We start from the raw sequence: 26,255 nt of genomic DNA, 5'->3' as shown, positions 1-26,255 counted from the left end.
TCTAGACAACTACTATGGAGCTTCTCGTGTATACTTTCTGCGTGGAGTTTGCTGGGCTGGTCATGGGGCTGTGAGTGCACATATAATCCCAACACCCAGGAGGCTAAGGAAGGAAAGTCACAGGTTTGAAGCCAGTTTGGGTAACACAAGCATACTGTTTCAAAAACCAGACCTAACAAAAAGCAGCTCCTCCCTGCAAAACACCCTGGAGAAGTCATTCATTCCAGGGATTTAAGGTACTGAAAACAGAATACAGTATACACTGGAAGGGCTAATCTAAGGACCCAGGTTACATCAACTACCCAGGTCTGGGCTATTCTTGCTTCCTTTTCTCCCTAAAGACAGACGTGATGCTACTAGGCCCAGGAACGCCAGTTCTCCTTCTTACCTGTATGTGGCACCATTGAGCTCGGGATGAATTGCTTGCTGGTCAATGACTGACCAAGGAGCTGAAGTAACGAAGAATTCTTTGTTGACACAGTTTCTCAAGCTTTCTGGGATGCGACCTGGAGTAAGCGGGTTATGATTAATTATAGCATTGTTTTACAAGCATGTGTTCAGTGTTTTGTGCACGCCATGGCACATGCCTGGCAGTCAGAGGACAACTCTGTGGGAATTCTTGTGACTGAACTCAGTTTAGCTCCTTTAGCAGCTCGAGCTATACATATATTTAAAGCCACAAGACTTTCCTACTTAGTGGTTTCTGCCCAAGCCACTAAAAGGGCCTTCTTCCTGTCTGTCTTCTGCTACCCCCTGTAATTGAGGAGCTGGATTCCTCTTTGAAGTTTAGCTCTTAGTTCATATAAAAACTAATTCAGCTGATACTTTTACCCAGCAGGACTAGAGACAACGGCACCATATTAAGAGGGGGTGGAGGCTGCTCACCTGTGATTGCTCGGCGGATCTCAGTGGCAGCTGCTTCCCTCATCTCTAGTGATGCTTGTTCACTGTACCAGGCTGTGTGTGGCGTGCAGATGAGATTTGGTGCATCTTTCAATGGGCCCTGAGCGAAGCTGGGTGAATGGAAATGTATTTAGTAAAAAACGGGAGAAGTTTAATACAATTACTACTCATTATGGGAGGCCCTGAGGCCATTCGGAACAGGAGCTGTGTATGTCAGTCAGCAGAGAGCAGGGAGGCCTGTGTCAGATTTCATTACAAAGGGAATTGCTGAACAAGTCACAACTATGAGAGCAGGTGTGCCAGACAGGAAAAAAAAAAAAGCCACTTTAGGATCCCTTCCAGTCAGAATGAACACTCCAGTTTGGTCTACAGATCAAAGACACCGCCATCTTGCTCTTTTGCCTCAACCCTCGCTAATGTCCTCTGGGGATCTTTTCACAACATTGCCGCATCTCGACAGTGAGTCCACTACGCATCACTTGCAGAATTCCCTACCCAGGTTACTTGTGCTGCAAACTGCGCCAATTCCAAGCATTGGGCCGGGTTCCTAGTAGGAAGCTAGAAGCATACACAGCCACACATACCTGAAGGGCTCAGATTCGTGCACATCGAGAGCTGCTCCTCGTATCCTTCCCTCTTTGAGGGCCTGAGCTAAGGCTTTCTCATCCACCAGACCTCCCCGGGCTGCGTTCACAAGGAATGCTCCTTGCCTCATCTGCGGAAGTAAAGGAACTGGTCAGACGGTGGGAATCTCTGAAACGGAGGCTTAAAATAAATGTATGAGAGGCAGTTCAAGGAACGGGGCTGGAAGAAATGGAGGCCAGGAGGCTTCCCTTCACGGGGCTATGGGGATGGAAGGTTGGAGCTCCCAGTCAAGTCATTTGGCTGCCTGAAGGGATGGATGGGAGCCCAGCTGGGCCATAGCCCCCATTTCTGCTTTGTCCCAAGGATACTTCTCTCTGCACACCACTGTGCCCATGAACCTGCGTCCATCCCTTCCTGTACCCAAGGCAGGTGCTGGCAAACTCTGTCAGAGTGTAAGCTGGGTCCGACAAATCTGCTTTCTGGTTACCTGCTTAATAGTGAAGTCGTTGATGAGGTGGTGGTTATGCTCATTCAGGTTGCAGTGCAGGGAGACACAGTCGCTCTGATACAGCAAGTCCTGCAGGGTGTAGACCCTTTGCACGCCCAGAGACCGCTCTATCCCATCCTGTAAGTAGGGGTCATAAAATATGACGCTGAATCCAAAGGCTTTGGCTCGAACAGCAACTGCCTGCCCCGTGCGACCTGTGCAGAAACAGAATATTCGGTTGAGTAAGGCCTGCAGATCCTGTGTGCTGTCCCCCTACTCTACCCAGCAACCTGAGATATTATTGTCCTTGCTGGGCAAGTGCTACCAAGTTTCCATGCCAAGGTGGCTTTTAAAAAGTATTTTTTTGAGGGGGCTGGAGAGATGGCTCAGCGGTTAAGAGCATTGCCTGCTCTTCCAAAGGTCCTGAGTTCAATTCCCAGCAACCACATGGTGGCTCATAACCATCTGTAATGAGATCTGGTGCCCTCTTCTGGCCTGCAGGCATACACACAGACAGAACATTGTATACATAATAAATAAATATTTTTTTGAATTATGTCTGTCTGTTCCAGCTAGTCTTATGTTAACTTGACACAAGCTAGAGTTATCTAAAGGGAGGGAACATTTCAATTGAGAAAATGCCTCCATTAAGATCCAACTGTAAAGTATTTTCTTCATTAGTGATTGATGGGGGAGGACCCAGCACATTGTGGGTGGTCCCATCCCTGGGCAGGTAGTGCAGGGTGAGATGCCAGTAAGCAGGACGACTTCATAGCCCCCGAATCATCTCCTGCCTCCTGCCCTGATTTCTAAGCCCTATCTTTACTCCCCAACTTGTTTTTTGGTCGTGGTTTTGTCACATCAACGGGAGTCCTAAATAGGACAGGCTGGTACCAGGACAGTGCAGGACTGTTGCGACAGAACTGACCATATTGTTTTGGGGAGGACTATGGATGGACTTTGGAAGTTTGGGTTAGAAAAACCATCGACTGTTGAGAACTCAGTGAGCCATTTTGTAGGAGCTTGGGAGATAATGTTGAGAGTGAGGAGCCTGGCAGTGGTCATGCACACCTGAGGCAAGGGGATCTCTGAGAGCAGTGCAGATGACGGAGACCTGGCTTTGTCAGGGCTGTTTGCTATTTGGAATGAAGTCAGCTGTGAGGAACAAGAAATCACTGACGTGAAACCTTTGCTTTGCCGGGAAAACTGATGCTGGTTACCTACAGCTAAGAAATGAGTGGTGGTTGAGACCAGCATCCTCAAGGTGAAATCTGGGAAGTGTTTCCTACGAGCCAGCACATAGAAGCTGTGTTCTAGAAGTGGCTGGGGTTGTATCTCACACTGGCAGTTTAGACTTGGCACTGTGAGCAGCCATTGCTGAAGGTGCAGCCTCAGGGGCAGGTGAAGGCTCATGGGCTGCAGGGGTCATGCAGAGAAGTTGAGGTTTGGCACCGTGAAGTGAGACTACGAGAGACTGTCGGTGAAAGCCCAGCTGCAGCAGAAGACCCCAGCGTTCTGGAGATGCCAATACCATGGGAGAGCCACCAAGGACAGAGGCAGCAGTGGAGTGGGTCACTTGTGCTGGCTAGTCTCATGGCAACTTGATATAGGCTGGAGTTATCTGAAGGGGGGGAGCCTCAATTGAGAAAAGCCTCCCTGGAGCTGAAGTTAGAGGTATCGTGAGCTGCCTAGTGTCAGTGCTGGGAGCCACACCTGGGCCCTCTCCTCTGAAGGAGCAGCACACACCCTTAGCTGTTGAGCCTTAAGTACCATGGACATTTTCAAACCAATACCCAGTTAGAATGTTCTCATGGATGTCATGTGCCCTTTCCTCAGGTCCAGACACCACCAATATGCTCCCGGTCCTGTTATTTCTCTCATGTTTGTCTATGTGGCAGGCTTCTGAACATGCCTGTCCTTCCTTGATGCTCTCAGAATGTGAACGTAAATGTTTTAGCCTAAAGTCTGCTGGATTGCCTTTACGGGGTACGACGGTCTAAACACCATTGCCCTAAGGCCTGACGGACTCTGAAGCCCAGCCTCAGCACAGGGTCCAGGACTCTCCGTATTATAAAGGACAGCAAGACAGGAAAGGAACCCCACAGTGGCCATTCTTTTGCTCAAAGTCACTGATCCCAGCTCCTGTTTTATGACAGTTTTTTCTTCTTCTCAGAAACAAAATGGTTTGAGGGATGTTGGATTGGAATTCAACTAGGCAGACTACAAAGTATAACTTATCTAAAACGCTGTTCAAGTCAGGTGCAGGGTGCATACCTTTAATCCCTGCACCTGGAAGGCAGAAGCAAGCGGATCTCTAAATTTAAGGCCAGCCTGGTCTACAGAGGAAATGCCAAGGACAGAAAGAGCTAGGCGCTGTCTCAAAAACAACAAAAACAAGTCAGGTTGTGGTGGCGCACACCTTTAATCCCAGCAGAGGCAGGTGGAGCTCTGTGAGTTCAAGGCCAGCTACTCAAGTTCAGAGTAGGCTCCAAAGCTAATCAGAGAAACCCTTTCTCAAAACCTAAAACCAAGCTGGGTGGTACAACACACATTAGGATGCAGAGGCAGGTGGATCTGTGTGAGTTCAAGGCTAGCGCCAGTTCCAGGACAGGCCCCAAAGCTACAATGAAACCCTGTCTTGAAAAACAAAAACAAAAAATAAAAAACAAAACCAGAATCAAAAACAACAAAACCCATTCAGATATGTGGGCAGGGTTTGGTGGGACAGCTCAGTGGGTGAAGTATACTCCGTGGGAGGTACACACCCACATAATAAAACCCACATAAAATGTTTTGAAAATGAGGAAGGTTAGAAGGGAAGATGCACGTTTATGTTTAGTCTGGAAGCCTTCTCTTTCTGTGATGTGTGCTCTAACGAGGCCACTCTGACAGAGAGGGACAGCTGCGGTGTCAATGTCATCTCCCTTAATGTCACAGAGGACACAGCTGACCAGGAGCTGGTCTAGCCACGTGTATCTGTGGCAGAGGAGCAAGCAGGACGGGACAGTGGGAGGAGGCAGGGAGCGTGGCATTGACGGATTCAGTGACATCCTTGACAGGGATTGAGGACCCCATCATGTGGCCCATACCCAATCGGATAAATGAGTCCTTCTAACTGGGAGTGCAGCCTCCGACATACTGGGATCCGAAGCCTGTGAGGGTCCAAGGCCACAGGAGGTGGCAAAGGTACCTGGAGCAGCAACACCATGCTGACTCAGCCATTCTTGGTGGGAGTGTGTTCATCAATCACACACAACTTCTCACTGCCTTCTACCTTGACCCAGAGCGCTTTCGCCTAAAATGCCACCAACATCCCAGTCCCCGTAGATGAAAAGCCCAAGGGCACGGACCACATATAAAACAGCAGTCCGCGCAGACAAGTGTGGCCCCTGTGCAAAAGTGACACGGTGTGAAATGTTCCGGACTTTAATAAACACTTTTCTTTCAGTGCCACACCTAAACCCTTGTATGCTAAATTAAAAACAAAAGCAATCAGTGACAGACAAATATCTTGACACTTTTTTTCAATGTGGTAAGCAGCCTAAGAGCCCTCTGTTCAGTCCCAGCTTCGGGCTCCCCTGAGGCTCCCCTGCTTTTCAACAGAGCTATGAAGGATGTTCTTGGTCCCCACCAGGCTGGCAGCAGCTATGGTCAGCTGCAAACAGCCTTCCTCCTGTCTGTCCACTACAGTTGGGGAGGTGGGGGGATGGGCAAGCAGCCTTAGACCTGTGCAGGCAGCCAAAGAGACTACAGCAGCCATGAAGGCAGGGGAGCCAGTAGGAGGGCATGGGAAAGTATAAACATAGCACTCAGCCCAACTGCATTTAAGCAGAACGTGCATGCGATGGGCCTATCTGAAGGCCCTAGAATGGGGGGGGGGGGAAGGTTCCCACCTGTTGGCTGCCTGATCAGAGACTATCCCAGGTCCCAAGAAGCACAGGCGGGTACCAGCAGAGGGTGTTGTAGTGTTCATACACAGTGCCTGCATTTCTGAAGTGGAACACCACGTGAAAACACCATGGAGGCGCCCCCAGCATCTGATCACTTGAACTCAGACTCTGCCTGCCCCAGAGGTGGGTGGTCTGCAGCATGATGAACAACCCTGGAGTCACCCAACAAATTCTTGCTCTTTCCAAACCGCCTCTCTGAAGCCCCGACCCTCACTCAGTCAGCTCTGAGCTAAAGGTGACGCAAATTGGGAAAGTTTCTAGAAGCCAGAATCGAACTATCCCATGTGCTCCTCATGGGGCCTTTGAGTCTCAAGAGGCAGCAAACATGTATCCCCTGCTCCCACCGCATGCTCTAGTTATAGAGCCAGAAATGGAGGCAGAGAAGTCAAACAGTTCCCTGAAGGTGATGGCATTAGTTAAGTGGTCCAGCTAGGGGTTCTATTGGAGCCCGTGTGGATAACAGCAGTAGCTCATGTCTTCCTCCTAAGCCCGTGTCTATCACCCCTTAAACTTTCCTTGATCCCTTACCACACTTGCTGGAGACTCCCAGGGCCTCTGCTCAAGTATCTCCATGGCAACGACCAGGTTGGAAAGATCACGTCCCATTCTCACAAGAGATTTCCAAGCCCACAGCCCGGCATTACCCTCAGGCTTGAATCTTTAAGTGACTTCACGTTACTGCTGTGGGGTGGCATCTGTATTCGAGAGCCTTCAGGACCTATGACCCAGGTTGCCGGCTCAACCACTAGTGAGTGACACAGTATACAGCCAAACCCTTCCTCTGCCTCAAGGTTTCCCAAGTGCACACCTTCCCCGGGACAGGTGCACTCCTGCTGTGCCACGGGCCAGCAACAGACACACTCTTGTAGAACAGGCCCAGATCTCACCTCTGGCAAGTTCTCTGATTCTTCTCGAACCCTGCCGCCCACCCCTACCCCGCACGCTCCACATCCGTCTCAAGAGGCACATACCAAAGCCGATGAGGCCCAGTGTTTCCCCTCGGATGCGAGCAGCTCCTGAAGCAACCTCACGGATCTGTTCCACACTTTGTACCCGTGTGCCTTCTCGTAGGGCTTGGTACAGCCACGTGTTCCGCCGATACAGATTGAGGATGTGGCAGACGGTGGAATCAGCTGTCTCCTCCACTGCAGCAGACGGGATGTTGCAAACAGCGATCCCTGAAAGGGCAATGGCCAGGTCCAGAGATGAGCAAAGCTCTGGGATTCCCAAGGCCCCAGCTTAGAAATGGAGAAGTACGCCAGGATCCAGGGCTGGGGCAAGGGTTCTGGAGGTCATCTCTCATGCTCAGGAGCCCTCGCCACTAAACCCAGACCCAACACGGCTTTTAGGTTTAAGTCTTAGCTCACAGCAGTCCAGCTCCCCTTCTTTCCAGCCCTGGTGTGAGGCCCAAAGAGCCCTGCAGCAGGCAGAAAGCCGGTGGGTGCTTCAGCCCCATCTCTACCCTGGCAGGACTGAAGGGTGGAGGAACCGGAACCCCAGACTCTTTTCCAGGCTCACTCTGGAGCTGTATGGGTCAGAAACTGGTTGCACCTTATACACCCTAACGTAAACACTAACACCCTACTCACTATTAACTGTTCACACACACAAGGCAAACATGCTGACACATACCGCTAACCCTAACTCTGAAGGCTGGAGGCAGGAGGACCTCAATTTTATAGTCATCCACGGTCCTTAAAGCTCATGGTTTATTGGATTCTGGCAGAAAACAGGCAACTAGGAGAACTTGCTAATGAGCCTTTGGCCTGAGGGCGGCTGAGGCCACCTTCTACTCCTCAGAGAACAAACCTGAGCCGTCAGGAGGGGGTCAGGAGGGGTGTGGGCACTGGGGGTACTGAGAAAGGATAGCAGCTTTCCTGCCACTCTTCAGGCCAAGTGGAGGGCCCAGTTCTTAGGAGAAAGCAGAGGCCTTGAGAAGAATGCAAAGCCCTAAGCAGGCTCAAGAGTGGCCTGGATCTACCAGACACGGAGCTCTCTAAGCAGTGGGGCAGGCATTGGCCATCCTGTTGCTACAGGTGCCAGCTGGACAGCAAGGTGCAGCTACCTTCAGGGTGGCCTCAGGTTCAGTTAGCTTTCCAAAACTGGGGAATAGGACGATAATCAGCTAGACAGGGAAGAGATCGATAGTCCCCTAAATAGCCTTAGATCTGTGGTGTTAAGTCTTACCCCACTACCATGGCTGCCCTGGGGTCCAGCGACGAGTGGCTGCCTCACAGGAGAACAGACAGCATGATCTGGTCATCCTTGCTGCCTGACTGATAGGGGCCATATATACTTAGAGATAAAGGAAGGGCCATTCTCTAGCAGCTGTCTTCTGAGCAGCCACCCAATCCCAGCGGACCACGACAGTGACAGGCAGTGCTCACACTCACGTCCCGTTTGCACTTTTCAAAGCGCTGGGCCATAGCACTCTGAGAAAAGGCTCCTTTCTTTCTGGCCCCAGGCAGTCTGTTTCTTGGGCTCGAGAAGAGGGGCTGACCACGGAGAGAAACTATGTGTGAGGGGCCATGGACTAGACAGCCGTGTGTCTTCCTAACTCCGTGAATTCAGCTTTACTCCTGACTAAATATATATTTGTTTTTGCTTGTGTGTGTGTTTGTTTTCTAGGGTTTCTCTTTGCAACAGCCCTGGCCTTGAACTCACAGAGACCCACCTGCTTCTACCTCCCAGAGTGCTGGGATAAAAGGTGTGCGACACCACCACCCAGTTCATGTCTCCAAAACTTTTCTCTTTATAAAGACAGTGTCTCACTAAGAGCTAAGGTTAGCCTCAAACTTGTTATGCAGACCAGGGTGACCTCAAGAGATCCGCCTGCCTTTTCCTCCCCCATGCTGGGATTAAAGGTGCACATCACCACACGGGGTCGTGTTTATTTTTTAATTATTAAACTCAAGTATGTGGTCTTACATCTGTCACCCCAAGTTTCTTTGCTGCCAAAGAGGGGCTCAGAGGAGCTGCAACTAGCAATGAACATGGCTGGCCAGGCTGGGGGCATAGGAAGCCACCATCACCCAGGACCCTTAAGAAAAGCCTGGACTGAATTTGACTGCTTTTCTTTTACCTGAGATGTCTACTTTCCCCTGTAAGGCTGTCCCACAAATACACCGTAGACAGACTGGTACTGCCAGGGTACAGCTTCCTTTGCCCCTTTCTTACTCTGGGGCTCAGGCCCGTAACTGCTGCCCTAAATGAAAAGAAACTGAAAACTAGAACGAGCGCCCACCTCTCTCAGAGCTGCGGGCTCAGACTGTGAAGGGAAGTCAGATCGTATCAGGGCTGCCTCAGCAGCCAGCATGGTGGGCATATCCCCGGGCGATGGGCAGAGCTGTCAAGTCTAGCTTCAGGCCTGCTGCAGAGAGGACTGTGTGAGGCATTGCACACACCTGCCTTCCTGTCCAAGGAAGATTTCCAGGAGCCCTTGCAGCAAGGCATCAGCGGTGGCAGGCCCAGGCCCATGCTAGGAGCATTACCAGGCCAGGCTGCTCTGAGCCATCAGCACTTGGGTTTCCAGTTCCAGTATTTTAAATTTCTAAGCCTCATGAATAAAGAGGTGGCATACTTCAGGAACAGACCAAATACCCTGACTCTGAGGCCTCTCCCAATGACCCCCTAAAGCACAGCCTCTGCTGACAGTGTACAGCAATTCTCAGGGGTGGACAGGGAGTCCACTGTGCCATTCAGGTACTCCAACTTCCTGCTTGGCTGCCTACCTGCCTACTGTGGTTCCTCTGGAAGACCCCAGGCACGGGGAGGTGGGTAATGATCTGTTTGTTTTGGTTTGCTCTGTGAGAGGAATTCACTTGTCTGCTATCTTGTCAAGATCTTCCAGTCCCTGAACCTGCTTGGATCTCTAAGGCTGGGCAAAGCCGGAAACGTGGAAACATGAGCCTCCCTCAGGAAGCAGCCTAGGACAGCTGCCCTGCCTTCTGCCCATCCCCTGCCCACTGAGCACGGCTCCCAGGTGGCCAGCATGGCTCTGTGACTCACCGAGCTCACCAGCAGCCTTGATGTCCACGTTATCATAGCCACTGCCAATTCGCACGATCACTCTCAGAGCCTTGAACTTCTCCAGGTCTTCCCGGGTGAGGGTGATGGTGTGGTACATCATGGCACCCACGGCCTCATTCAATACCTGTGGGCAGGGACAGGAGTCACGGGTCAGTGCCCCTGGCTACCCACAGAGCTTCTGTGGGCAGAATTATAAGGTGGAGACGTGGTTGAGTAAGTGCCCGAGGGTGGCACAGCGGGCTAGGGGCATCAGGAGCTCCAAACATGGCATTCCTGTGTACGACAGTGTTTAATGACATCAAGTGGCCTGGAGGGACCCGGGTGGGGTGGGGTGTCACCCACCTTCTCATGGATTTCCTGAGTGGACTGTGCATCGCAGAAGGCCACAGTGGCCAGGTCCTTCAGGATGGGCATTTCCACAGTACAGTCTCTGCCATCCAGCAGTGCCACGAGGGGGCGGGGGTGCAGGGGGCCGTTCATGATCTGGGGGCGGATACCTATACAGAGAGAGGAAAAATGTGGTGAGTACAGTGCGGGGAGGGTGTGAGGGGACACCCTGACCATCTCAGTGGTCAACGTCAAGACAAGCAGAGAGCACACAAGCCCGGTGGAGCCAACTGTGACGCTTAAGGCAGGACACGATACGGCAGCACCAGCTAAGGGCATAGGGTGTAGGGGTGGGGGTGGCGTTCCTAGATCACAGGTTTAATGACTATGGGTGACGTGCAAGGCTCTGATGTGTGAACTCACTTCACTCTAAGACCCAGAGGAGCAATGGTGTGGCTCACTTGAATTGCTCCAGTAAGTCAAATTGAGTGAGATGGCTCAATAGGTAAGAACAAATCTCCAAAAGGAACACAGGTTAGACGCGCTGGTCACTTCCCCACCAGGCCATTATGGCAATGGGATAGGGATGGTCCTAGTCCATCACTGTGGTACCCAAGTGCATATGATTCTCTGCTGAAGTCTGCTGGTCCTGCAGGATGCATCCCAGCTCGGGCACTGTTCCTCAACTGTCTATACAGCAGACAGGGCAGATTCTGACTCCCACGGTGTCGTGAGCTGCCCCACATTGAGCTGCCATGTCGTATGCCACCTTTTTGGGGTGACTTCTGCTATGACCCTAGCTGCGGCGGGTTCGTACATTTCAGGGTAGGGGCGTGAGAATTACAAATGTTAGGTAGGTGGAACAGAGATAAGAGAGTCAGAGACACAGGATAGCATCAGGAGGGCTACTCAGTGAATACTGAATGCTGAATTTTTCTCTTTTGACTTCTGAGTTCCCTGTGTTTAATTTCCCATACACGTTTACACCCCAGGACAGAAGGGGGAGAAGGCAAAAGACTGCTTTAACATGACACAAGGACAACTAGAACTGTTACTTGCTTCAATAGTTTGGAGACATCAAGCCAAAGGCCATACACCATGCAGAGGGAAGTCTCTGGCCAGGGCTGTTGCCTCTCCCTCCTCGTGCTAAGGCTTGGGCAGTTCAAGCCATTATTTGAAGCTGGGCTGTCATCTCCTTCCTCCTAGTCAGTCATCCTCTCTCACACAGGCTGCCCAAGGTATGGTAGATTGTGGCAGTTCCTGCCAGGGGAACTCTCTCAGATCCTATAGGGAACACGAGCTGTTGGAGCCACACGGCCTTTACGTGACCATTAATGTACCCAAAATGGGATCCTTCTGCAAAGTGTGCTCACTTTCAGGCTCCACCTCCTTGCTCTTGAGCATTTCCTTGACTGATGATTGATCTGGGAGGAGGGCCCAGCTCACTACAGGCTGGAACACCACTGGGATGGTGGTCCTGGATGCTATGAGGAAGGCAGGCTCAGTTCATGGGAGCAAGCCAGCAAGCGGCATTCTTCTATGGCTTTTGCTTGAGTTCCTGCACCCTGATTTCCTTCAGCAATGGACTGTGATCTCAGAGTTGTGAGCGAAAATAAACCCTTTCCTCCCCAAGTCATTTATAGTAACGTTTCTTCACAGCAACTGAACCCCAAGACAACCCTCCCAACCAAAGCTCTGCTGTCTCTGAACTGGTTGGTAGGGGCCTGGGCAATCCTCTTGTATCACACAGGCTCAGGTAGCTAGTCACACACTGTTATGAGTAGCTGAGGAAGGACACGCTCTCACGAGAGCTGTGCCCATCTTCCCCCAGTACCTTCACTACCACTGAATATGGTGATATCCTCACACTATACCTGCACAGTCAAGACAGTGAGCCCAGGGCAGAGAGAATGTTTTTGTCCTGATCTTACTAAGGAAAGGGGGTAAAATGGCCAAATTCCAAAACCATGGGTTGAGGGTCTGGCAGTATTGGACCACACAGAATTCCTTCCCCAGTCCTCCCAAGAAGCTTGGCTTTGGAAGCTGCTAGCAGGGTGGTTAAATTGTACCGAGCCCAAAGTTCAGGTTTTAAGTGAGTAGTGATTTACCCCACCTTACCAAGGAACATGATGCCAGGAACAAGCCAGAGATCTAGAGCCATCCAGTACATCTGGAGTGGCTGAGAGCCACCATTTAAGATGTCCATCCACATTACCAGAGCATGTTATCTGTTACCTGGGTAACAGACTCCAGGTTGCCTAGTGATCAGTTCCCTCCTGATTGGTTTTCTTTTTCTTTGGTGAATCCCATCCTTTGTTCTTTTCCTTGGCTGAGGAGGGTACATAGTACCTCCAGGACATCTCAGTCAAGGCCTGAGGTATGAATCCCAGTGGAGAAACCTCTGATAGCAAGGCAAAAGGGGAAGTGGTGGGGACAGCAGAGACCTGTTGGCTAGGGAAGGATGCTGAATGGGGAGGCAGGGTAGGGAGCAGTGATAGCATGGAACCTGGCAAAGGGTCGCTGAGGACCAGCTCTGGAGGAACCATAAGGAGCATAAGGAGGGGGGCCGGGAACCTGCCCACTGCATATCGGGGACCACAAAATCAGAGCTAGAGCCCTGATGGTCTCAATACACAGTCAGCTCTCAGCAGGCCTCTCTCCCGCCTCTTTCAGCACTTCGGACAAAATGCACCCTTTTTAGGTGCGCGAGTGCATCTCAGTGTAAAGCATTTATATTAACACGACGCACACATGACCCTCATAGGAGGGGATCAGTCTTCAGGCAGGCTCCTGGCCTGGAACCAGGGCTCATTCCTTCAGTTGCTAGGGGAATTTGGGAAGGAAGCCCAAGGCACAGTACTCAATGAGAATTCCTTCCAAAATGGAGTTTAGGATCCCAGTTACCAGACACTGCTCACGGCTTTTCCACATAGCCAAACCCTAAGACCGACAAGGGCCTGGCAATGCCGCCAGCCTCCCACTCACTGGGGAAACGCCTGATAAGAAGGTGTGCAGTAACTATGCAAAATAATTATGAGTCCCTCTAACCCCCTCCACAGACTTGCAACAACTAGGATTGTTATGGGAACGGAGGCAGTGCCTGCTATTATATGGCCACTTTCCAGTGGGACCTAACCCTCTTGGCCCGGCATAGTTTCTTCATTTCTAGAAAGTCAGATGAGAAACCAGAACTAAGATGTGACGCGTAAGTGTGTATACCAAAGGGTTGGGTTTTACAATGCAAAACCAAAACTGAGGCCCAGGTCAGGGTGGGGGTCAAGGGTCAAACAAGCTCCAACATGTGGCTTAGCCTTAAAGCACCCGGCATATGACTGAGCAGAGAGGAAGATGCCTCTCTTGTCCTGCCAACACATGTAAGCACCTTGTAGAGTCGTCTCCAACCTGCTAGTGTAGGGATACACACAGCAGCAAGAGGTACTCTGGGAGCAGACAACAGCACCCCGCTCCTTGCTGGGAAGCCTGGGAGAAACTTAAAGGCAACCGTTCAGATGGGATGTCTTGTTAGGAGTCACTACTTTACGTCACACCCTCTGAAAGGTCAGAGAAGACCACTGTGATTAGGAAGCTCAGTTGTTGTTGGCATAGCGCAGAGCTCAAAGGCCTTGTGGATTCTATGCACCAGGGCGCAGGGCACCGCAAGGCCTGCTGAGCTCTCCCTGCCAGGCACTAGTGACCTTGACTCCTCGTGTAATGAGGAAAAGGAGCATGAAGGTTTTACCCACCACTAAATAAAGTGAGCCTGGAATGAAGCAGGGCTGTGTGGGGACAGTCCCAGGAGGATGCAAGGACCAGCACTTGCATAAGGCACCACAACAGCTGCACAGAGGGGCGGTAGCCTGCTTAGAAGATCCCATAATCCCCTCAAATCTGAGGACTAAACTGTGTGGGATTCTGAGATAGGCACACTGTAAAATGCCTAGGATGGAGACTCACCGGCTGAGAGGTCACCAGCATTTCTAGAATAATGCTGGGAACAAACACTAACAAACGCACCCTGGAAGGGCAGGAGCAAGGCCCCATGAACAGGCAGAGATGGTCGATAAAGGACCGGCCCACTGCTGCTCTATAAGCCCCAAGGAGCTAGCTTGTCGCCAGGTTTTCCCAGGAGAAGCTGAGGCCTTCTTAACTCAGGGGCTACAGCACTCTCTGGGTGAGACTCAAGGAAGGTCACAAGAATGTCCCACTAAGCAGGTTGGTTTTGCTTAAGGCATCTTGTATCTTACTGGGTTCCAGCTCCAGTGAAAAATGTCCAGGCCCTAATGATCAGTCACCAGGTGCATGCAGATTGCTGCTCCAAATGCCTGGGTCATTAGCTGTGGGCCCTGCGGGCTTCCTGTGACTGCAGCTAACCCAGCTTGTGTTTGAGTGTGATGCCTTGCAGACTTGCAAGTAGAGTCCCCTACTCTAGTGGGAACGTTGTGTTTCTAGCTCAGCAACGGGAGAACAAACTCCAACTACCCGGCTTCCACAAAGAGACCAGCATCTGCTGTTACTTCAACTGGCTTTGCCCAGAACCCCGGGAAAGACTTCTCTTTCAGCTTGTCCAGAGTGCTTGAACAAGGAAAACGACATTTACTTTCTCTTTCCATGACAGCCTCGCCTGCGCGGATCTGGGACTGGGGATCTGTCACCTGCCAGTCTCCAGCAGCTGTGGGATCTCCAAAATGAAATGTCTCCTAACGAACTCTGTGTCACGAGAAGCCAGCTGGTACGGAGCACATCTCTGCCGATCACAGACTCGGAGTGGGTCCCTGAAGAGCATTACCAGAAACTGAAGGAGGACGGTATGTCAAAACGCACAGCCAAGGAAGGGCACAGGCTCCGCTGGTGTTTTTGCTAAGATGGGCTCCATCTCCTATTCCCCTGGTGGCCTGCCTCACCAGGGTGGTCCTTGAGTACCAAGGACAGAAGATGGACATCGGGCGTGTGGACTCAGTTATCTCTAATGAGTTAGATGCTTGGTCATGGACTTTCCCACTTCCCAGCATGGCACACAGGGCCCTGAAGACCCCTCATCTGTCCTCTGAAAGGAACATTTGTCTGTGAGCCTACTTCAATCAGCTGGCTTCTCTGCAACCTTGCTCTGAGACCCTGTTCCTCACATCTGAACCTGTGCTGCCTCAGCCTCTTATACAGGTGGCCATGACACCTAGCTCTGCCTCAGCCTCTTGCTCATGTGGCTGTGACACCCAGCTCGCAGCTGCAGAGTAAAATCCAGGACTTGGCCAGAGATGAATCTTCAAATCTTAAATGCACAAACCTCAAGTTAGAAGGGGGTGCTTCCTGGTAACTAGCTACCAGACCTCGGTAACTTCCTGTTCATGGCTGGGCACTAAATCAAGGCGGGTCCTGCTGACTCACTTTGCCTGCTCAGCTGCTGTGACCCCTCTGAGGTCAAGCTATGGATATCCAGGCTGTGTTTCTCCAGGGGTTGGGTGCTGGAAAGCCCAGGGAGAGTGCCTCCCTCCGCTGTCCCCTGGGTACCTCCCCCGAGGCATGGCCCCTATCCCCATGTGAAGTACATTCAATCTTAAGGGAATCAGACTGCTTACAGAATACACTTCCCAGACCAGGGGGGTCTGGCATAAAGGTAGAGAATAGTAAACCAGTCCCTAGCCACTTTTCTATTACTGGTTTTCAATATATGTTAACAACAACAAAATCCCTTGATTTTTGTGAGTGGGTCTCGCTATATAGCCCAGGCTAGCCTGGAACTTGCTGTATAGCTCAATTTGGCCTCACACTTGCTATCCCAGAGTGCTATGATTGCAGACATGTACACCCACACCCAGCTCTTCAACACTGTAGTGAAATCACACATCCACAAGCTGGGACGTGCAAGAAACAGTGGCCCTGTACCAATAGGTCACAGGACCCACCTCCATCCCCTTCTAAATGTCTGCATGACTGATGCTAAAAGCAAGTTCTGCTTTTCCAACACAAAAAGTTGAGCCCAAAGGGCATGCTGAATTCTCTCGAGGTCACGGAGAAGGGCTTGATTCAGTTCTCCTGACTCTAGAGCTAGATCGAGCAGCTGGGGCTCACAGGGCTGGCCCACAGCCCCCATTCAAAGGCAGTGCAACAGTGACCTAAACACCAGGCTGGGCCAGGGATGAATCCAAGAAGACACATCAAGCCTTCTGAACAGAATACCAAAGCACCTCGCTCTATTGCTACCTTAGCGGGGAAGGTTGGTCCTCAGAGTCTGCGCTCACTGAGCAGACCTACCCAACAAAGACTCCCTAGTCAAGAACCGCACAGGGCCAAGATCTCACCAGGCAGGGTTGGTGCCTCCCTCCACGGGGTTCTTAAGCTTGGAGGCAGAAGAAAAAAAACTATCACGACAGTGGCCGTCACCCAATGTCATTCTGTAGCACCAAGGAAGAGAAAAACTCCAAACTCTCTTTGATTTGACAAGGTGTCTGAGACCTATGCCTGGGGCTTGGTGGCTGGTCCCCCCCCCCCCCCCCAGTCCTCAGCACCATAGCCTGCGGGAGAGAGGCTGTGACTGGTGTGGGCGTGTGCTTTACTGGGGATACCTGGTCACTCTTCAGGGTGGACTGTGAGGCAACACGTGCCGATGGACATGTCAGATAAGACACACCCTGGCCTGGATGTAAAAACAGGACTCCGCAAAAGCCACGTGTGTGTGACTTTCTCTGCAGGAACAGCCTTAAGGTGGCCTGCGGCTGGTGTCTCAGATGCACGACCTACGGGCGAGACCTGGTGTGATGAACCATGAGAGAGCGAGGGACTCTTGGGCTTCTGCCAAGGCACTGACTCAGAGGAACACCCTCCCAGAAAGCCTCAGGCAGAGAGAGAACCGCACTTCAGCCATAATGAGTGAGGTCAGGAGGGCCGGAGAGCAGACTGGCCTGCTTTGGGGCCTCCCGTAGCCACCCACCAGCAGCCTAGATAGGGTGACCCTTCCACATAGTAACTGGTAAAAGAACATGATGGAGGGTGACAGAGGATAGAACCCAAAGTGAGTCCCTGTCAATCAAAGCTCCCAGAGTCTTTCTGCTAGTGATTTCCTGTGGCACGTGGGGTTTCCTTACTGCACATCTGTTTCTTCCACTTTCAATCAGGCCACAGAAGAAAGACGTGCTCCACCTCCCTCCAATGCACTAGCTGAGTCTTCTAGAGAAAGAGCAGTCTGGGACTTGTGTCCCAACAAACCTCTCTCCCCTTTCCTGTCATGAGACCTACCAGATTTTGATGAATGGAACCATGCACAAGCCAGCCAAGTGAGAAACCACTCTTGCAAGCAAACTAGTGAGAACCACACACCTCTGCAGAGGCCAGGGGAGACCAACACTGCTGAGGACAGCGGGCAAGAACCTGAGGATAGCCTATGCCCCGTGTTGCCCCAGAGCCAGGACGCCTGGGTGGATCAGAGGCACATCCTTCCTGGCCTTAAAAGAAATGCCAGGACATGAAATTCCAGTCTCCCAAGTCACCCATGCCGCTAGAACCTGGTGGCTTTGCTCCGGTCTCCAGTTACTGCCTTGCAGCCCTGGATGTTTATAAGAAGGTGCATCCTGACAGGATGTGAGTAGCTCTCAGATGCTAAAACTGTGCCCATGGCAACGAGAGGATGCCAGGTGGGAACAGAAAAGAAACCTGCCTGAGGAATCTGGAAGTGGACAGGACCTACACGGGAACATAGACAGAGCCCACAGGTAGTCCGCGAACATCTGAGTCAGTTTTCACTATTTGGTCCTAACTGATCTGGAACTATCTAGCCCAGGCTAGGCCAGAACTTGTGGCCTTCATGCTCAGACTCTCCTAATGAAGGCTGAGAGCACCTACTGCGTTCAAGTACCTGCAGGCCCCATACTCAACACAGGGGCTTCAATCCAAGCTAGGGGATAAAGGGGAAGGGGAAGCCTTGGCCAGCCTGAGGGATCCGTGAGGATATCCAGTCTCTTTTGGCCCCTGCAGGACCTTTTTGCAGTAACTGGGACAGCAGAGGCTTGAGTACCCCATGTGTGTACATCACAAGGGCACAGCGAGAGCCACAGCTGACTCATGCCCAAGGACTAGGCTGTGGGTACTCAGTGTCCACTGAAACCAAGCAACCTCATCCCTGGGAATGAAATACACGTTATCTTGCCCTCCGAAGGGCGCTGGTGCCTAGCAGACCTGGCTCAGCACTCTCCCCACATCACCAAGGCCAAATACCCATGAGCACAGATATCACTGCCATTCTGAAGCTAGGGCAGCCCCTGAGGGCCAGCAGGAGGACAAGAGGGCCCCGTCTGCTCAACTTTCTTCATTCTGCATGAGTTTTTAAGGCCCACAAAGAAGGTGACTCTTGAGGACCATTCCATAGGCTTGTCATCTGTGAGGCCAGCAGGCAGACTTCCCGGAGTGTCGCAGCTGGTCAGGGTCCCCCACCAACTCCTTTCCAAAGTCTCTTTTTCTAAGTGTTCCAGGTTCAAATCCCCACATACAAGAAACACTAGAACACACCAAGTCACATTTCTCCCACTCTGTATTAAAGGCATCTGACAGTAAAGTCCTTAAGCAGGACAAGTGGCTAGGACACAAGGCCAGATTTGAAAAGTATAGATACAGGAAAATGGACCACAGAACTCGGCACTCAATTCTCCAGACAAGAGTTCCCATTGTCCATTCCAGCCTGGGCATGGGGGAACTACACAAGGGGCAGCCACTCTCCGGGGCCCAAAGCTATATAGATGAGTCAAGCAGCTTCAGATGGAATGAGGCTTTGATGAGCCTGAATGAAAACGACAAGATAATAAAAATATAGGCAGCTGCTCTAACACAGGGAAGGCAAAAAAATACAACAGGAGCGGGGTTACAACAAAGTACAACCTTTACCTTAAAGCCAGTGATCCCTTAGCTCGGCAGTCAAGAGGACACAGCAGGGTCATTTAGAAGAAGCTCCCCAGCAATAAAAGTTCCTGGCCCAGTCCTCAGTGCAATGTTAGGAAGCCCCCAGCATCTTCTGTTTCTCCTTGTGTGCAGGCTCACCAGGAATGCTCTCTGTGTTCTGGACTGCCTGTTCCCCAGCTTCATAGGGTTTTTTTCCCCCCCTTTGTCTATTTAACCTTGTCCTTGTTATAGCTGCTGATAGCTTGGCCCTTGGTCCTCTAGGGACCAAAGAATAGCTTGCATTCCATTTAGCCAAAGGAGAATGCTCTGAGCTGTAAAGATGAAATTCCTCAGGTCATATAGAGTAAAGAGTTTGGTCATGTGGTCAGAGCAGGAAGGGGGGCACGCTTGTGCAAGTGTAGCCCTGACTCAGGCACCAGGCACCAGGGACTGGCCAAACACCCAACAGGGGTCCTCCTTGTGCTTGTTCTACCTAAGAGAGGTGAGTGGGTCCAACCTGGAACTTGGGAACTTCAAGGAGGCCATGCCCAGCATCCTTACAACCAAAGAGCCATCCTCAGCATGCAGGAAGAGCTCCAAAGACGTAGACATCTGAGGGAATCCAGGGAGCCCTGTGGGAGCGGTCCTCAATACGATTCCGATTTCTATCAGGATTGTATGTTCCCATGGCATTAGAATCAGGCAATGGCACACACACCATCGCTGGAAAAATAGCCATAGATTTTTCCCAACTGACCTTAGGAATCTCTAGTAACAGCCCTGGCAACGAGATCCTAGAATGGAGCCTTCAGAGGCTCCGTCAGAGCACCTACACCAAAAAAATAAGCAAGGAATCTGGGAGGTGGGTGTGGATGTGAGACTGCGCTTCTCACACGCCTCGGGCTGAGCGTGGGGGCAAGCTGCGCTTTGCTGGACTCAGGGAGGACGGGATGGAAAACGCTCACTGTCACACTGGTGTTTGCTTAATGCTCCTTGGCATCTGGTAGAGGGAGGCTCAGCCTCTCGACCACGGGTGACAACATGTGACAGCCACTGGGTCAGTCGCCACGTCAGTGTGGGATGGAGAGCCGACCCACCAGGTGCCATCTCTCATGAAGCTCTCTGCCCAGAAGCCCTAATCCTGTGCATCTGGCTGCCTTGCCTTGCTGTTCTGAACTGCTTGGTTGATGGGGTGGGGGCAGGCCTGGCAAACAGAAGCCGACTGTGTACATACATCTAACAAAGCAAACACTAGTATCCACACTGTGTCTAAAGAGCCAAACGAGACCCCTAAAAAAAAAAAAAATCACTCAAACAATGCTCTTGTAAGTATTTGACATCACCCCACCATCACTGCAGGAAGACGGGGAGGGAAGGTGTCAATTACTTCCCAGGCATTCCAGGACCTCCACACTGGGCGGAAACAGAATTTGGTGAAATCAAAATGAAGAATCAGTGAGGCTGACTCTGCCACTAAAGGGCAACACACACGACTCTACCTCAAGATCGGAGGTTGCCATCTGGGCCCAGAGGCAAGGCAAAGTGCCTTGGGTCTCCCGACGCTTTTCCCTTGGTCTAAGGCTGTCCTCTCTGGGGCTCGGCACCTCTGCCTGAAGCTATGCCTACAGACACACCACGAAGTCTTCTGCTGCCTTCGGCATACCCAGATCCCGCTGCAGACTCCATGAAACAGACCTGTCACCCAAATGCCATTCAGAGAGCGGAAAAGCAGCCGGGAAGCCGAGGCCCTGCCCCCCTCCCCCTGCCCCGACAGGGTAGTCATAATGCCACACAGAATGTACGATAAGGAACAGGGATGGCAACTGCTGCTCTGGGATGGATCATTTGACAGAGAAATTTATTTGCTGGCAGACTTCCGACTGCAGGCTTGCTCGGCACTGGCGCGCTGCCATGCAAATGAAATAAAAATCAATATCCTTGGGTCTGTAAAACAGTGTGTCAACAATCACACTCCAAACAACTTATATAACGTCCCTCACCCCGTACCCGGATAGCAGTGAGTGTTTTTGTTCAAATGCAGCACAAAATAAACAGAAAAGGGGGGGGGGGGTCGTGTTGCATGCAGACAGCAATTCTGCAGGACCTCCTCCTTCAGCAAAACCTTTCCAGGACTTCAATGAGGAGATAATCTTTCTGTGATTATGACCAAACCCTTCCGTTGCTTAGCAACGCATAATTAAGGAATATGTTTTCAGATCCGCTTTGCAAGCCCAGCCATTATCAGATGAAATTACTGGAGCAACAAATGTCATCGCCATGCAAATTAGTTGGTTGCAAAGAAAGAATGTTGGGTTGAGAGAGAAAGAAGGCATAGGCCCTCAAACTTATCAACTCCGCTCCTGGCACACATTTCAAAGACAAAGTAGATAATCAGACTTTTAAAAAAAAAAAAGGTACAGTATTTCCTACTCCACTACCCCGTCCTATACACTAGATATTTTTAAAGGTATCTCACAACTTTTCGAGGGCTCGGTAGTTAAGAGCCCTTGCTACCCTTGCAGAGGATCTGGGTTCAACTCCTAGCTAACTTCCACCTGGAACTCTGCTCCCCGGGCATTCGATGCCCTCTTCTGGCTCCTGAGAGTCCTGGCACATACGTGCATGCAGGCACTCATACATATACTCAAAGCAAAACAAAAATTACTATAAAAATGTGGTTTTCCAAATTATGCATGTTGGAGGGCAAAGGTGAAAAGAAGAAACCTGACTGACCTTGGCATTCAAAACCCTAGGGTGAAACACTAACTGCTCAGAGGACGGCCTCCAGGAAGTTCCGCCGCAGCATCCCATGAAAAGCACGCCATGAGTCAGTCCCGCCTGGCTTCTGCTTTGGCTGGTTTCACCTAGCTTCCAGCTCTTCAACGTGGAAGCAGTGTCTTCCCGACAAACAAGCAGAATTCCCAACCGTATTTTATAAAATGAGAGGCTAAATCTGTTGTTTTTTTTTTTTTCAAACGGTTCTAAGGGATTTCAACATGTTGCTTTGTTTAGTCCACAACTGTGGAAACAGACGCGTTCTTATCGGCAGTGGAGAGTCTCCGCCTTTGCTACAGTGTGCCGTCTACACTGCCAGGCACTTTTACCAGCAAATTATCCACGCACAATTTACAGGAGACATTCCATCAGGCACTCCTGACTTTTCCAAAGCTCTCCGATGGAACTAGAGAACCACCCGCCTCTTGTATAAAAATGGGATACACTATCAGAACAGTTTCTTGGGAAAGCAGCTACCTTTCACTATCAGGAGAGGGAATCTGCAAACTGGGGCTTAACCTGCTACATAAATCTGCAGAACTCAAGAATAGCCCACGGGAGGAGGGAACTAACCACAGCACTCACCGTGGTGCTCTGTTAGGGTTGGGGGGCAGGGTACAGACAGACACATTATCCGCACTTTCAGCATGACCAGTGGGGAACAAACTATTCCCTTCTCAAACTATACCCTCCCCTGACCGCTTGGAACTCCCAGCCAAGAAAGGTAAGTTACTTGGTTCTGGAGTTAGCATAGTTGAAACAATGATGGGGGCCCCTGTCCGCCGGGCCACCTTCTGGTACGGAGAATGAGGTGTGTGGAGGCCCTGGCTGACTGCTGGCAGGGCAGATGGCTCCATGGACGCTGCTCCAGGCTTCCGTAGGATCTTGGGGCTGCCGTGGGGGCTGGGCAGTGGAGAAGAGGCCATACTGCGCTCCCTCTTCAGCAATTCCATGGGCACCGTGTACGAGGTGGAGTAGGCTGTCCTGGGACTTGAGTGAAGGGGGACAGAAGGGCCTGGATTAGTCAAGGCCACCCCAGCTTGTGGAGGGTATGAGGGAGCCAGCCGTGCTGTTAGGGCACAAGGGGTAGGAGAGCTATACCCAGAGTTGGAGGGTAAGTGTGGGGGTTGGGCCCCCACCACAGGGGCAGAGTAAGTAGCTGCCGTCTCCAGGAGGTGCTGGGAAGGTGCACTGGAGGGGCGGCGAGCTAGATCTCCAGCTCGGGAAGATGAAGTCGGCAGAGGTCCAGCGGGGTGAAACTGCGGGCCTGTGGTACCCAGTGAGGCCAAGTCGTTAGACAGCAGCTCACTTCGGTGGCTGAAGCTACTGGACCGCGGGCGGGGTGGAAGGCCTGTCCGGTCCTGTCTCCGAAACTGCATCTCTGTCCTGCAGCTGCTGGCTAGGCGGCTCAGGACACGGGCCTGGCCCAGGTTGGGTGCCACGGACTTGATGTCAGCATCCTCCAGAGTGGCCAAGACAGCCGGGGAGTCAAAGCCTTGCTGTAACAGAGCTGCCAGAGTGGCCTCTGCCACACCCTCTGCCCGCAACAGGGCCAGAAACTCAGGGTGCACGGTCCTCTTGCTCCCAGGCCCCTGGAACGTAGACGAGTCAGCTTCATAATTCTCGTAAGTCAGCTTGGAGTGGATGTTTTCCGGGGTAGGCCCATAGCCTCTATTCAGGGAACCTGGGGCCACCCCGGTGCTGTTCTCCGTAGGAGCGGCTGGGCTGGGGTCCACAACCAGGCATGTTGGGGCCACCTGTCTGGCAGGGGTAGAATCAACAGTTCTTTCACAGGCATCATTGTAGACTTGACTGGGGGTCGGGGAGTACATGGGCACCTCTGTCCCTAACCTTGGATTAGGCTGTTCTCTTCCATACCTCCCAGGAGATGGAGCCCTGCCATGTGTCCTTTGCCCATGTGGGAAGGCTTTACCCCCAGATTCCCGGTACAGGAAGCCAGTATCCTGCAGAGCAGGTAGCTGGCCTTGTACCTGCTCCCATGGCACTCTGCCACCAAGCACTCCGTAGCTGGGCGCTGGCCTGCTGGCTCCTGGGTCCCGATAGAAGGGAGGTTCCTTGGGTACCCTGGCGCCCCTGGATGAGTCGCCATAGTCGTCTTGTGGCAGCATGGAGCCACGGCCAGACATCACAGCCTGTCTGCTGTCGTAGAAGGCGAAGTCAGGCCCGCAGCCCTTTCTTGATGACAGTGAGTTATAGAATGCTTCTCTGGATAGGTAAGGCTCTGTGTCCTGTGCGCAGTGGCTTAGCAGCTCACACCAGGTCCCTTCTCCAGGGCCATACGGCAGAGAACTTCTCCTCCCTGGAGGCCCAGCATTCTCCCAAGGGACCTCATACCAGCCAGCAGCATCCCAGCTCTGAGAACGGCCGATATTGATGTGCCTGCTGGGAACCGGCATTGGCAGAGCAAATGACTACAAGCAAAGGCGCAGGGAGGAAGCCTTTCTTGATAAATCTTCAATTACATACATCAAAACCAGACCTGGCCGCACGCGAGCCCTTCCGAGACGGCAGGAACGACCAACTGGGGGTTTCTGTTTCAAGGTACGACTTAAATTATTAATCCTCTGAAACCTTAGCAGGCAAAAAGCGGACTCACGGTAACTTTGCCTCACTCCGCAACGGTAGCCTGCAAGGTCTGTCCTGTGCGTCTAGCCCAGGACAGGAGGCTGGACTCCTGCCTGCGGGGGAGGGGGGCTTTCCGGTGGCTGTGCCCGCACAGTCCTCAGCTCTTGCAGCATGAGGATTAGGAGCTAAATAAAACCCCTAAAGCTTTTGTCCCATGTGACATCTCAGACTGATGAAGCCGGCTGCCTGCTTTAGCCAGGCCCAACAGGCAGCTGGGTAAGCTCCCACGTGGCTTCTCCCCTGAGTCTGAACCCCTTCCATCTCTTGTCCCGTTTTTTTTTTCCATCTCTCTTGGGGGAGGCTCCTGACCAGGCCCTCTCCGCTGATGGCCAGAGAAACAAACTAGAACTGCTTAGCTGTCCATCCAGTCCTAATCCCACTGCACACGACATTAATCCATAGCGCAGCTAGAACAGATCAAATGGAGGTGTACGGGAGAAGCCGTGCGGATGATTCCAGAATGAGGGGTGTTCGGAGAAGCAGGCCTGTAAGTCCCTGGCTTTTAGGTTACACTGATCAAATCCTCATTGTAAGATCGTAAGACAGATTCTTTCATTCTGCCAGGGAAGAAGATAAAATGCGGGTTAAGACCTGAAATTCATCAGTGTAAGACAACAAGGGCCAGGCTGAGCCGAGGGTCGGCCACCAAAGAAGAAACTAGGGAACCAAGCCTTCCCTTCTCACTCTGTGGGGCATGTGCAGAGCCCCAATCCTTGCAGCCCCCCTCCCCAACCTCTGTGTCACAAAAATAAACCAAGGAGGTGATTGAGAAGTGTATTTGAATGAGATAATACAACTACATGCAGGCAGGGGACCAAAGGCGTTCCTTCACCCATTTCTCCTTTAGTCTAAGATTTAACTGGAACCTTCAACTAGATAAATACCAGCCATTTAAATGAAAAGGTTCCTATGTGAGCAGTATGGAGAACTTCCTGTGGGGTAGGAGTCTGGATAAAGCACCATTTCTAGGGAGCAGGTTTATGGGGGTGCCACACTCTCACCCTTTCCATGCCCAGTCAGATTATATCAAATTCTGGAAATCGCTGATGCTCCCTAAGGAGTTCTTATCCCTCCAAACATGCCCAGAGCAGCTGTGACCAATGCTACACCGACCACGGGACCCAAAGACTACAGACCATCGTGCCCCCATTCCTGACCTAAACAAAGAGACCAAAATCCTGTTCCGGCTCCCCATGTCCTAGGACTCGAGAAGCCAGTGAAGAGCTGAGAAAGGCAAAGACTGCATAGCATCAGATTCCCACAAATCAAAGACGCCTTCTCTGGACACTGTCTGGAACCGACCCACACCACACTTCGGGATAACAGGCAGAGGTAAGGACAGGATAACACGTTAAGGAAGCTAAGGGGACACACCTAAGCCAGGATTTACTCTTGACTGCTAAGCAGGCTCACTGAAAATATGACATACCAAAAAATAAGAAATAGCCAGCAAACAGTGCCAAGCTAGGGACATGCACCACACACACCAGCTCAATGAAGTAAATAGTACTTAACAGTCAATCAGGGTCCAGGGAAGATAAGCTGGGGAGGCTTGTCACACAGGGTCTGTAGCCTTCAGAGGAAACAACTGCTCGGTGCTTGGGCATCAGCCTCTATCGTGACGTGATACAGCATTAATTCCAAGAGGCTCGACCCGTAGTGTGGCTAGGCTCCACCAGGCATAACTAGAA

At 51.6% G+C, this 26,255-nt stretch overlaps 1 protein-coding gene across 6 annotated transcripts in view; it reads right to left on the bottom strand.

The window, feature by feature from the left end:
* The window catches only part of Ctbp2 (C-terminal binding protein 2), a 133,666-nt gene that overhangs the window by 2,878 nt on the left and 104,533 nt on the right, over window positions 1–26,255 (bottom strand). For 5 of the 6 annotated variants that reach the window (XM_041666996.1, XM_041667000.1, XM_041666997.1 and 2 more), the window contains 7 exons: window positions 10,297–10,451; window positions 9,934–10,078; window positions 6,897–7,103; window positions 1,976–2,190; window positions 1,488–1,618; window positions 886–1,013; window positions 389–506 (listed from right to left, as the gene is read on the bottom strand). In XM_041666996.1, coding sequence (XP_041522930.1) covers window positions 389–506; window positions 886–1,013; window positions 1,488–1,618; window positions 1,976–2,190; window positions 6,897–7,103; window positions 9,934–10,078; window positions 10,297–10,451 — 1,099 coding nt within the window. Of the gene's footprint in view, window positions 1–388; window positions 507–885; window positions 1,014–1,487; window positions 1,619–1,975; window positions 2,191–6,896; window positions 7,104–9,933; window positions 10,079–10,296; window positions 10,452–22,651; window positions 24,336–26,255 lie in introns of those variants that run through there. The other variant, XM_041667001.1, reaches the window with a different exon arrangement.

Source organism: Microtus oregoni, unplaced genomic scaffold (assembly GCF_018167655.1).
Source record: "Microtus oregoni isolate MIOR12 unplaced genomic scaffold, Mior012 000016F_ref0000370, whole genome shotgun sequence".
NCBI classification, from domain to species: Eukaryota; Metazoa; Chordata; class Mammalia; order Rodentia; family Cricetidae; genus Microtus; species Microtus oregoni.
Note: the sequence above shows the minus strand (reverse complement) of the source record. Positions and strands in the feature narration are given on the sequence as shown.